Source organism: Pygocentrus nattereri, chromosome 27, assembly GCF_015220715.1.
Source record: "Pygocentrus nattereri isolate fPygNat1 chromosome 27, fPygNat1.pri, whole genome shotgun sequence".
Lineage (NCBI taxonomy): Eukaryota > Metazoa > Chordata > Actinopteri > Characiformes > Serrasalmidae > Pygocentrus > Pygocentrus nattereri.
This window is the reverse complement of record NC_051237.1, coordinates 24737735-24751257: the sequence shown is the minus strand read 5'-3', so window position 1 is coordinate 24751257 and position 13523 is coordinate 24737735. Positions and strand designations below refer to the sequence as shown.

General features: G+C 45.9%; 1 protein-coding gene across 1 annotated transcript in view; it reads right to left on the bottom strand.

Annotated features, from left to right (window-relative positions):
- The window catches only part of stx1b (syntaxin 1B), a 99905-nt gene extending 90021 nt beyond the window's left edge, over positions 1–9884 (bottom strand). The window contains exon 1 of the mRNA XM_017684978.2: positions 9532–9884. Coding sequence (XP_017540467.1) covers positions 9532–9561 — 30 coding nt within the window. The 5' untranslated portion in view covers positions 9562–9884. The remainder of the gene's footprint in view (positions 1–9531) is intronic.
- Between the last annotated feature and the right edge of the window lie 3639 nt (positions 9885–13523).

Below are 13523 nucleotides of genomic sequence, written 5' to 3'. Positions count from 1 at the left end.
TTCATAATCTGCCAGTAAATTTGGTGCATATTTAAGAAAACACATTTTTTATTGTAGCATTTGTGTAAATTCAATTTCAATTTGAATTAATTGTATTATTGTATCTTTAGGCTTTTATTTTGTAAGATTGCTATTTAACTGCAAATCACTTTGACTTGCTACATGAACAAAAGGTGCTGTATGAATAAACATAATAATGAATTATCATTATTATTAATTAAATTACTGTGTATTAGGTAAGAATAGTTGAAATAATAATAATAATAATAATAACAATCCTTATTTATATAGCATTGTCTTTACAAGGATGAAGGCAAAAAATAATTTAATAATAATTCTATATTAAATATATCTATAAGTAGAAATAAGTAACAACAAAAACAAATAAACAATATATAAACTATAATGTTAAATATAAAGGAAAGAAAAACAACAACTCTAAAAGTAAAATAAGCAAAATAAAATTGTAATGTAAATAAATAGATAAATTGATATGGTACAATAATAAAACTAGAGGTTATGTATCTGCTAAACGCAGCACTTCTTTTCTAATATATCTTATCGATGTAGAAATTATGTAAATATTTCAAGAAAGTCAATTCAGCTTTCAGCCAATCAGGATGTGCGAAAACCCCCACAGGATGGAAGGGCGTGGTTTGGGAATGAGAGAACTGATCGTCTAAAAGGCTTTTTGAGCTGAAAATGCGAATAAAAAGCTGGAATGAAGTGATTTTCATTTTGCTGGGTCATTAAGCCTTTAAACCCCCCTCAGGACAGGACTCCTCCTCCTCCTCCTGCTCCTGCTCCTCCTCCTCTGAGGGGATCAGCTCATTTATAGATGCCATCGTCTATTTCTGTAACTGTTTTATCTGTTAGCTCAATAAAGTGCTGTAATGGCCGTGGATGCGGAGCCGCTGCTGCTTGTCCTGTTCTCCTGCAGCCTCGCTGTATGACCGCTTCCTGTCCTCTCTCTGACCACTGATGGCATTCTCTCTGACTCACTGTGGGATGATGCAGCATGCCTCACTTCTGGACACGAATGGTGGTTTTGGATGAGGTGGAGTTGGCCACTGCGCTGGTGGACAGACGGGACCACCCATACAGCCCCTGGACCCTCAACGCTTCCTTCATCACATGTTCTTTTGGCCATCAGAGGACTAACGATACACACACTTTCTTTAGAGACGCACCGATATGTGGGCTGATGCTGATATCAGATTTACTGATCTACTGATTCTGACACGTTTATAAACATTCTACATTTATAAAAGTAGAAACCGGGTCTGAATCTGCCTGTTTCAGCCTAACAGAGACATATAACAGTTTAAAAGATCAACCAGCATGGATGAAAGAGATCACTAAATCAGCCTGAAAAACAAAGATGAATCACTAAATCAGCCTGAAACGCAAAGATGAATCATTAAATCAGCCTGAAAAACAAAGATGAATCACTAAATCAGCCTGAAACTCAAAGATGAATCACTAAATCAGCCTGAAAAACAAAGATGAATCACTAAATCAGCCTGAAAAACAAAGATGAATCACTAAATCAGCCTGAAACGCAAAGATGAATCACTAAATCAGCCTGAAACGCAGAGATGAATCACTAAATCAGCCTGAAACGCAGAGATGAATCACTAAATCAGCCTGAAACGCAAAGATGAATCACTAAATCAGCCTGAAAGCAAAGATGAATCACTAAATCAGCCTGAAAGCAAAGATGAATCACTAAATCAGCCTGAAACTCAACGATGAATCACTAAATCAGCCTGAAACTCAAAGATGAATCACTAAATCAGCCTGAAAGCAAAGATGAATCACTAAATCAGCCTGAAACTCAACGATGAATCACTAAATCAGCCTGAAACTCAAAGATGAATCACTAAATCAGCCTGAAACGCAAAGATGAATCACTAAATCAGCCTGAAACTCAACGATGAATCACTAAATCAGCCTGAAACGCAAAGATGAATCACTAAATCAGCCTGAAACGCAAAGATGAATCACTAAATCAGCCTGAAAAACAAAATCACTAAATGACTAGCAAACGCAGATTTTTCTTGATGATAATGTCCCTGTGGGGGGTGCTGTGTGTGTAAGAGCAGTGAAGGAGGCTAAATGGCCTTCAGATGGATTAAATCCTCCTCCTGAGCTGTAAGGACAGTGAGTGGAGGACTGGAGCTCTGACTGTGTTTCTCCTGCGCTGGCAGATTTAAATATAGTCCCTCGGCCGCCGGTGGCTGCGTATGACCTTACAGAGCCCGGCGGCCTCTCGCCCCCCATCACCCCCAAACCTCCCCAGTCTCTCCTTCAGCCCTCAGACAACCAGGAAACCAACCTCTCTCTCTCTCTCTCTCTGTCTCTGTCTCTCGCTGCTGTAACTACGGCAACATGACACTGCACAAATCATCAGACGGCGCTAACGAGAGACGCTGAAAACAACACAACATCAGCCTGATAGCCCAGCATCAGCACCGCCGCTCAGCTCTAATCCAGATTAACCTGAGTGCTGTTCTCTATGAGTCTCCAGCACGATCTGAAATGATTAATATCACTGAAAAAAACAATAAAATCATCTAAAGGAACAGCGAGATTCATATAAACGGCCTTTAGATCACACATCCATTCAGATATTTAGATTCGCTGCACACATATTATCCCTTACTGCACCTCAGAGTAGCCAAATGACTACATTTCAATAAAACTGCTTTATTTATTGAATCACGTCATATTAATGACCGTGATCTAATAATAATCTCATTTTGGGAACAACTCATAACATGGTAAAATAGAATAAATGCCATTAAATAATTACTATGATTAAAACGAGGTTATATTTTATATCATATTAAATTATTGAATATTTTTGAGATACTGCTGCTGAATTGCTACGAATGGCTATTAGGTCAGTGAGTTTTTTCGACTATGAGTCGTTGTATATATTAAGTTTATTATAAGCTCAGATTTTAGATGCAGCCTGGCTCATCATTTCTTTTTTTCAGCTTTTCAGTTTGAATGTGCACCTGCAACCAGACTGTCTGCTTATTGATGAAAACAGTCACTCCGGGCTGCTGAATGGGGATGTTAGTGTCTATATGAGGGACGCAGCCTAACCACGGCACAGTCAGTGTTCCAGTGTTGATTCTTGTCTGTGGTCCCCGAGGCCTGCAGTAAACACTTCAGACACACACAAGGTGAAGAGACAAACGCACACACTGTGCTCTGGATGAGTTTTAGACCCACCGTGTATAAAGACAGCTGCTCTGAAATGGAGAAAGAGCGCTGTGTTTGTCGCCACGTCAGCAGTTCTGGCGAAAGCTGTAGTTTAAAGTGTGGTGGGTCTGAATGCGGCTGTCTGGGGAGGTTTACCCTTCACTCAAGGACAGACTAAAGCCTGAGGAAGAGAACAAAACACAGCATGAACCGAGCAACGTCACCGCACTGAGGCACTCATCTGCATCTCTAGCTGCTACCTGCTGTCTCAGGACGTCCCTACAGGGGGCGCCGCTTCCCCGGCGGAATGTACTGTTGACATGAACATCTAAACGGGTTGATACTGTGAACGAAACACTCTTCATACCACACGAACTTTGTTTAATTAGCCGTCAGCAGTATTACATCAGCTTCACGTGCTGAAGATTCCAGTCTGCATACCTGCTCAGCGTTACACACTGCAGATAGGGGGCGCTATTTCTACCACATCATTCATCGATGACGGAGACAGTGGTAGAACGGCGCCCTCTAATGGTGATGCATGATCCTTAGTGGCTTATATTCACTACATATATATAAAACTAATAATATTTGTGATAGTATCCTTAGGGCTGATATTCGCTGACTAATCATAACATTAATAAGAAAAATAAGGAATTAATAATACATCACACTTCCACTGCTTTGCACAGGAACAGAAGAAAACACCAGAGATTAAATGTTGTATAAATAAACCACAGCAATTGCTGAAAACAGGAGAAATTGCCGAGAATTTGGGCGAACAGAAGAAACATTGCTGTAAAAACAGCGCCCCCTACTGGGGTTGCACACATTCATTTAATGAGCTAACTGTGGACTGAAGTGGCTACTTCCTATTTTCACAGATGATAAAGGCGGACTTTCACAACCTAACAGTGGACTAATATGGCCCATTGTCCCATCACAGCGCCTCCCTGTGGCGGAAGCACACGTCCTTAACTGATCATAGTTGTTCTTTACAGCTACACACTGAGTTTTTAAGCTTCTCTGTTGAATTAAGAGGGTAAAATCTGACTGATCCCACTCAGTGTTGCCATATTGGGCAGGTTTCCACCAAAGTGGGCAGATTTTAGAGTAAAAAGTGTGTAATTATTTGGGCAGGTGTGTATGTACAAAATGAATAAACTGCATTGCTTAATAGCAAATTAATGCAGCTGGAATTTAAACACAGCCAAACATCCAACATTGATTGACGTACACTTTAGTCACTGCTGTTGAGAGTCGAGACAAACGTTCCTCGGCCTGTTCATACAGTAACAGCGGAAACTTGGAGCAGTGATCTGATCAGCAGAGCCATGTTGACAATGTTACTGCGATGCATTTGCCTTTCTGACTGTATGAGCTCATTATTTCCAGCGCTGGTTTGATCGAGCTCTGCAAGGTACGGGAATAAGGCCACTGTTATTATTTTATTAATGCAGTTTCTGTAGTATAGATGTTTGTCAGGGATACCAAAGCTTTTGGTTCTTCATAGCAGTGATAATTACAGATGTGGGCTAAACGCTGTATTATTCTGCGTCATGGTGTTCAGGTCAGTTAAAGAATGGAAGGTATTAAACTGTGTATGTTTGGATGTTTGGTGTGGCCAACTTGGGCCCCCATGAGACAGGGGCCTCAAATACAAATGACCAATAGCTTATTGTATGTGTTGATGTTGAATAATGTGCATGTATGTGTATATATATATATATATATATATATATATATATATATATATATATATATATATTGCAATTGTAGCGAATATTTTCAGGAATTTCAAAGCAGCCCTGCCATCACAGTTATAATGGTTCATTCCATGGTGTTACATGATGTCACAACGTCATTAAGACAGGCTGGCATAAACACAGCAACCAACATCATCTACATAACATAAAAGAGGTTCTTCGGTGTGATTGTTTAGGTGTTTGAAGGGAAAAATGAAGTCATCCAAGTACAGCAGAGAAACGCAAAAACAGGAGGAAAGTCAGAACAGAGCCCTGAGCCTGCTGAGCAGACTGTACACACTGCTAGTATGTACGTTAGTACTGTTTTCATAATTACTCAAAAGAGTAATCCGAGGCACGCATTACTTCTGTGTTACTCTGTACCAAGTTATCTCACTATATTGGCAGATAATACAGTGATATTTCTTCAAATAAGCAAAATGATCTGCCAGTAGAGTCTTATAATACCCTTACAGCCATCTCGAAAGGAGAGATATTACATCTATCCACTAGATTTAAGATGATTTCACTTGCAAAGAAATCATTTTGGTAGCAGTGGGAGCCCAGAGCTCCAGAACTAACCTAAAAATGTTCCACCACGGGGGCCTTGTGTTTTTCCTAAAGCCCCCCGAATCACTAAATCCACCCCTGGTGTAATGATGGATGTTAAAATGTTTGTGTCTGTTGTTTTTAGGATATTTTATGTTTGATACGTTTATACTCAGCTTCGGAGCAGGACTTTTATTTTGAAGGGCGGGGCGAGTTTCGGGAGGGATGAGCTGGGGCGAATGGTAGCCGAAATATGTGAGCTACGAAGCCTGTGTCGCTTGGTCTCCTATACCCCCCCTAACACACACACACAATACGGTTCGGCTTTTTAGGCAGATTTTCCTGCACTTGGGTGGATTCTGGACATTTCTTGGCTGGAAAACTATGGAAGCAATCTGGCAACCCTGATCTCCTGCCGTGACGCTCATATATATGAAGGATTTTACAGCAGGTGCATCAACAAGCGCATGCGGGAGATGAACCTGCTGTAAACCCGATAAAACTGATGACCCTGCACTGACACGGGCATCCTTTCAGCGGGAACTGTTCTACTGTTCTTACAGGGAACCTGTTCTAAAGGGTCCCACATTTGTCTGATAGTTTTTAGCTCCACGTATGACATGCATGTGGTTTTATGTGCCAATATGAGTCATAATTCAGTGACGTGACCATTTTCTAACCCCTTTTTATCCCACAAACGGGCTGTTTTTGTTACCGTGCCTGTTCTGTTCTGACTCATTCAAAAAAGCCTTCCTTAAGTTGTGAATAGGCTTAAACTGCCATAGGCTACAAAAGCTGCATGCATTTAAATGTGAGGGGTTTTTTCATGACGTCACATACGCAATGAATTCACACCGGCCTGTTTATGCAAAAATCAGTGTCCGTATACTGGCTGTATGGACTGGACAGTGGTCTGTATACTACATCCGACCGCTCAGTTTAAAGAAAGTGGAGATTTAAACGATACGGGCCCTTGAAACCAGCTGGAATCCGTGCTAGTGGCTATCCGGGTCCATTTATCTGGCTAAAACCAGCCTTAACTGAGACTCTGCAGGCCTCAGGACGACCTTTGAGGCACTTAATCGCTCCTTTTCTCCGATCACAGCCCATTCGATGCACCTATAGTGTCTAAACCAGCACATTTAGCAGCGCTGCTGGCACAGCGGAACGGCTCAGCGCTACTCGGGCCCGATGACTCACGGACAGAACAGGCTTTAATACAACTACAGGTTCTAGAGGCCGGATAGCCAGACAAGCTAACCAGCCCCACTTACACAACATACAGATAACAGACGAGGAAAAAAGGAGCATTTATATAAATAACGGGAGCAATGTGAGAAGAATAAAGGCTGAATTTAGACACGATTAAAGCCAGACATACACATGGGCTCAGTGTGGAGATACACTGATGGTGTTCTGGGGGATAAACTGCAATATTAGAACGGAGGATTTGCCATAATGAGAACACTAGAACACCTGTTTAAAGACCTGCGCTAGGCTCATTTTGCATGGTCGCTAATGAAGAAGGATCAGGATAAAACAAGCGCAAATAATCTTGTAATCTTAGTCAGACTGGAGGCACTGACTACATTTAAGGTGATGTCGCTGGATTCATCGGGTTTTTTGCACAGGTGAGATATAAAAGCATGTTTATTAGCTGCTAGTGTCGATGCCCTTTAGCTTAGCATAACGCACGCAGTGACTCGAGTCTCGGCGTCTTTGCCTCGAGCCGAACCGTCGGCATTTCCGCCCAGAGCACAATCGATAAAGTGGAGCAGGATCCATGCTGCAGTGAACACACACCCACATGGGCCTGAACATCACACTGCTCTCCTCCTCTGCTACCGCTGCACCGCGGAGATGGAAAAATGGCTGTTAGCGGAGCTCTCTCTCTCTCTCTCTCCCTCTCTCTCTCTCCCTCTCTCTCTCCCTCTCTCTCTCCCTCTCTCTCCCTCTCTCTCTCTCCCTCTCTCTCTCCCACTCCCCCTCTCTCTGTCTCTCTCTCTCTCTGTCTCTCTCCCCCACTCTCTCACCCTCTCCCCCTCTCTCTGTCTCTCTCCCCCTCTCTCTCACCCTCTCCCCCTCTCTCTCTCCCTCTCTCTCTCCCTCTCTCTCTCCCTCTCTCTCCCTCTCTCTCTCCCTCTCCCCCTCTCTCCGTCTCTCTCTCTCTCTCTCTGTCTCTCTCCCCCACTCTCTCACCCTCTCCCCCTCTCTCTCCCCCTCTCTCTCACCCTCTCCCCCCCTCTCTCTCTCTCTCCCTCTTCTCTCTCTCTCCCTTTTCTCTCTCTCTCTCCCCTCTCTTTTTCCCTTTCCCCCGCTCTCCCTCTCCCCCCCGCTCTCCCTCTCTCTCTCTCTCTCCCTCTTCTCTTTCTCTCCCTCTTCTCTCTCTCTCTCCCTCTCTCTCCCCCTCCCTCCTCCCTTTCTCTCCCTCTACCCCCTTCTTTCTGCCCCCCCCCTCCCTCCCAGTCTCTCTCTCTCTTTCTGCCCCCCCCTCTCTCCCTGTCACTCTCTCTTTCTGCCCCCCTCTCTCTCCCTGTCTCTCTCTCTTTCTGCCCCCCTCCCTCTCTCCCTCTCTCCCTCTCTCTGTCTCTCTCTCCCCCTTTCTCTGCATATGCTCATGCAACCCCGCAGGTTTTTCCTCGCAGGAGGACGACGCAGCTCCAGCCGTACGTCACCGTGATGCTGATGATTACATAAAAGCCGATTATTCCCCAATCACACAGCACCTGCTCCTGGTACACCGACCATGGGCTGCTTTAGGAAGCAAAGCGCAGCTGCATGTGGTGCTACCTTAAAAAAACGAGGGGGGGTCGCAGCAACACTGCATGTGCACAGATAACGCATTTATGTGCAGATACGGCCAGCCGGCTTTCAAGGATGTGCCAAGAGGTCTGGCATATTTGATTTGCGCTCCCTGCAAAAGGCGCAAGGCTCGCCGGCGATCAGTGTCAGTTTTAGAGGCGGTGCATTTTGCACGTGTGCAGGTAATGCAACATGTGCGATCTGTGCTGGCTGGCTTTTCGGTTGCATGCACAAACAGTGCAACCTGCGCAAAGACACATAAACAGCGGTAAAGAGGTCGCGCAACGTGTGTGAGCGGCTCTGCGCCGAGGGAAGAGCTGAATGGTGCATTCGGGGCGCCAGCCTGCGCCATGCATCTCTGCTGGGGGGTTTTATGAGGGAGGCCCCTGATTTGTATGCGCGTTATTGCACCCAAAAGCGTGCATGCTTTTCTCTCTTCACACCATCCGCCATGCCGACGCAGACAGGTCTACGGCAGCGCTGCGGCGGCCAACAGCTGCGCGCTAGAGCGCAGGGCAGCGAATGCGTGCGGTGCACTGGTTTCAGGCGTTTCTCCCCGACGCTGCAGCCTGAGTAAAGTTATAAATATATAAATACATAAATACATGAATGAGTGGACAAAAGGCGACAGCAGCCGTGCTGCAAGTCCCAGCGAGGCGAAGTGGAGGAAGGAAAAAGCGATGCAGGGTCTTTTTTTTCCCCGCATGCTCAGAGATGCAGCAGATGAATTACATTCTGCCACATGCAGCCGCTGCTCTCATCCACTAACCCCCCGCCCCGTCTCACCCATCCCTCCATCATCCTGGGTCCCTTTAAATCAACCCAGAGAGGGGGAAAAATCAATCCCGGGAGGTGCTGCGCCCTCAAGGAGCAGATGCAGCCATATACGCTGCACTGGGGGGGGTAAGGGGGGGGGGGGGTTGTGGGACCCATCACGACACCCAGCCATAAAACCATAAATCTAACACCCCCCCAACACACACACACACACACACACTGCACCGCCACTCACCGCACAGTACATTCAAATTACACTATATGTAGATACAGAGACACACACAATAGAGCTCAAAGGGAAGAAGGGAGGGAGAGCGGGATGTAGGGGTCTAGCTGCAGTGAGGAAGGACAGGAGGAGGAAGGATGAGGATGCTGGGGAAGAACAGGAGGGATGATGATGCTGCTGATGGTGAGGATGAGGAGGAGGAAGAGGAGGAAGGCTTACGCTCCGCAGCTCCTGTGTGCGATCCTTCATCGTTCCGCCGCCGTTCTGCCTCCACCGAAGCTTCTTCTCTTCTTCTGCCCTCCGAGCTCTTCCCCCCCCGACCTCAAACCTCCTGCTGCTCCCTGCGATCTGCTCCTCACGCGCTCTCTCTCTCTCTCTCTCTCTCTCTCTCTCTCTCTCTCTCTTTTCTTTTTTTGGCCCTTTTCTATCTGATGCCCTCCTTTATTGTCCTTCTCTCCTCCTTTTCCCGCTTTCTCTCTCTCGCAGTGTGTGATGTGCTTCTCTCTAGCTCTCTTTCCTTCCTTCCTTCTTCCTCCTCCTCTTTACGCAGCAGCAGCAGCCGAATGCGAAAGCGATGCTGCAAAAGAGAGAGAGAGAGGGAGGAAGGGGGGAGGGGGGGGGGGGGGTTGAAAGGAGGGAGCGTTGCAGAGGGATGGAGAGACAATGCGCATGCGCGGCCCCCAAACACACACACACACACACACACACACACACACACACACCCAACCCCACTCACCTCTCCTGCCACTCCTCCTTTTTCTATCCCTTCATCCTCTCCCGCCTTTCCGCAGCGGTCGCCGTGGCAACGCGTTGGGGTTTTATTTATTTATTTATTCAATTATTTATTAATTTAATTAATTATTTATTTATTATCAAGAAGCCCCGCCTTTGCTCTGCTCCGATTGGCTCCATACACCACGAAGCAATCATTCCACGCCCACCCTGCTGCGCGCAAGCCACGCCCCAGGTCGCCAGAGCGCCGCCTCCGCTGCGCGGCGATTGGCTGATTCCGAGCATCAGGCGGTGTCTGATGCGAGGACTGCTTAGCCAATCGCATGACAGGAAGGAGGCGGGGCTTGGCGGAATGCGGGTGGGAAAACAAAAACAGCGGAGGTGCACGAGATTCACAGGATTAATAACGCGCTGACTGATCGCCCCTCCTCCTTTTACAACCTCCTTTTATAGCCTTATTTATAAGCGTTTATAACCTTTTACAGCAGCTTGGGGACATTTCTGTCTCCCACCACGGCCTAAGTGGGCTGACTGTGGCTTTAAAGGGGAATTCCACCGAATTTCTAAAAATTCACCCATAACTCAGTTGTGAGATGTGAGCAGTCATTTAGGGTGTTTTCACATCTGCCCCCTTTGGTCCGGACCTTCAGACCTTTGAGTTTGGTCTGAACCGTGGAAGCTGCCTCGGGCCATAGTCTGGACCAAAGGACCAAAATTTGGAGGTGGTCCATCTGAACGACGGTTCGGCTCGACTGCAGCGTGAAAACACTTCTTAGTCCACTTGATTGTCTTCACCGTGGTGGTGATGGGAACCAGGGGTGGCCATAATTTACCATCCAGAACCACCAGAGAACCTACACGAGTCTTCTGAGCTTATATGGAATGTTGATGATGGAAAATAGTGGAAAATCTGGAATAATCCGTTTTCTTTGGGGACTATTTTGCCGCACAGTGCCCTGCATGTCTCCCTCCACCATGAATGGAGTTGAAGTTCTCTAAACTACTGTAAGAGTTGAATTTGGGCTGATGGATTGAATAGTAGTTTTGAATGTTTAATTCTAGCAGTATGGTCAGGAGACGGCCCCAAACTACTTATCTGGAAGCCTAAAAATTGATCTTCCACCTGCTTTTAAGGGGGATGGTACAGAATCTTTCACTAGTTGGTCTCGCCGCTTTGAGGTGGCAGTGCAGGCTATGCATCCTCCAGCTACTGACTTTTCAGACTCACGTGAATGCTCGCCCTCGTAAGCCTGGTGAGAGTTTGGATGGGTACAGTGCAGATATCACTCGCCTTGTGCTGGAAGCCTTCCCTAATCATTCCCTGACCTCATCAGTCATCTGTGTAAACTGCTTGGTGTTCAGAAAACCCAAACAAGCCCATATCATCCGCAATGTGATGGCATGGTCGAGCGTTTCAATAGAACTCTTATTGATCAGCTGGCCAAGTCACTTCTCCAACAGCCTGGTGAGTGGGATGATTGTCTCAACCAAGTTGCTCTGACCTATAACACCTGCTCTCATGCAACAACAGGCTTCAGCCCCCTTCTTCCTCACTCATGGACGTGAAGAAAGAATGCCTGCTAACCTGCTGTTACCTAACAACATACCATCTACTTCTACACCAGGATCACCTACAGATTATGCAGCCCAGCTGACCAGCAAACTCCAATTAGCCTTCCAGTCGGTTGCACAAAACAGAGACTGTGCGCACAGCCAGCAAAAAACAATACTACGACAAGCTCGTCAAACACATTCCTTATAATCCAGGAGACCTTGTATGGTTAAATGGCCCCACCACAACTAAACATAAGCTTGCTCCTCACTGGAAACCTCCCTTTGAAATACTGGAGTGCCTTGGATCTGTTCATGACAATCTTGGCGTGACATACAGGATCCGTTATCAGCTAAACCAGCCTGATAAGTCCCAAATTGTCCATTACAATCGGCTGAAGCCTTACCTCTCCCCTGTACCTGCTGAAGGATGTGACACAGCTGCATTTGACTTACATAAGCAACCTCAACCCCCACGCTTGAATGCTCTGGTCAGGTGCTCTGCCCTTCACTCAATCGAAGTCTCCAAGCACCAGGAACCTCAATGTACCTGCTGACAGCCAAGTTCCTTTGTCTTCGCGCACTTGCCCACCTCAAGTTCAAATGCCTCAGCCCCAAGCTCCAGCTGTTGACCCCCAGGAACATCTGTTAGTCGATCAGTCACCTACCTTCCCCTCTGCTGCTATGGGCCACAGTTCTGATTTTTCAGTGTGCCCAGGCCGACATCAAGTGAAGTTGCCCAGTTACTTGATGGACTATGTCCTGACATAAGACTTTTCCTACTCACACACGCTCACACAGACCACAGGACTTTTCTCTTTTTCCTTTCCCCTTTTACTGTTGATTTTGTACTGCAAATTTATACATGGAGAAACGAGGACGTTCCTAATGTGAGATGGGGAAGAAATGTAAGAGTTGAATTTGGGATGATGGATTGAATAGTAGTTTTGAATGTTTTCTATTTGCATGTTTGAATCTTTAGTTCTAGCAGTATAAGAGTGTAAAGCACTTTAGAAAAATGATTCTTCGTTTATTGTCACAAATACAGTGTATCACAAAAGTGATTACACCCCTCACATTTCTGCACATATTTAAGTACCTTTTCATGGGACAACACTAACAAAATGACACTTTGACACAATGAAAAGTCGTCTGTGTGCAGTTATTCTTCCCTCAAAAGAACTCAATATACAGCCATTAATGTCTAAACCACCAGCAACAAAAGTGAGTACACCCCTAAGAGGCAGTTCCTGAAGTGTCAATATTTTGTGTGGCCACCATTATTTTCCAGAACTGCCTTAACTCTCCTGGGCATGGAGTTTACCAGACCTTCACAGGTTGCCACTGGAATGCTTTTGCACTCCTCCATGACGACATCACGGAGCTGATGGATATTCGAGACTTCGCGCTTCTCCACCTACCGCTTCAGGATGCCCCAAAAATGTTCTATTGGGTTTAGGTCTGGAGACATGCTTGGCCAGTCCATCACCTTTACCCTCAGCCTCTTCAATAAAGCAGTGGTCATCTTACAGATGTGTTTGGGGTCATTATCATGCTGAAACACTGCCCTGCGACCCAGTTTCCGGAGGGAGGGGATCACGCTCTGCTTCAGTATTTCACAGGACATATTGGAGTTCATGTGTCCCTCAATGAAATGTAACTCCCCAACACCTGCTGCACTCATGCAGCCCCAGAACATGACATTCCCACCTCCATGCTTGACTGTAGGTATGGCACACTTGTCTTTGTACACCTCACCTGATTGCCACCACACATGCTTGAGACCATCTGAACCAAACAAATTAATCTTGGTCTCATCAGACCATAAGACATGGTTCCAGTAATCCATGTCCTTTGTTGATATGTCTTCAGCAAACTGTTTGTGGGCTTTCTTGTGTACAGACTTCAGAAGAGGCTTCCTTCTGGGG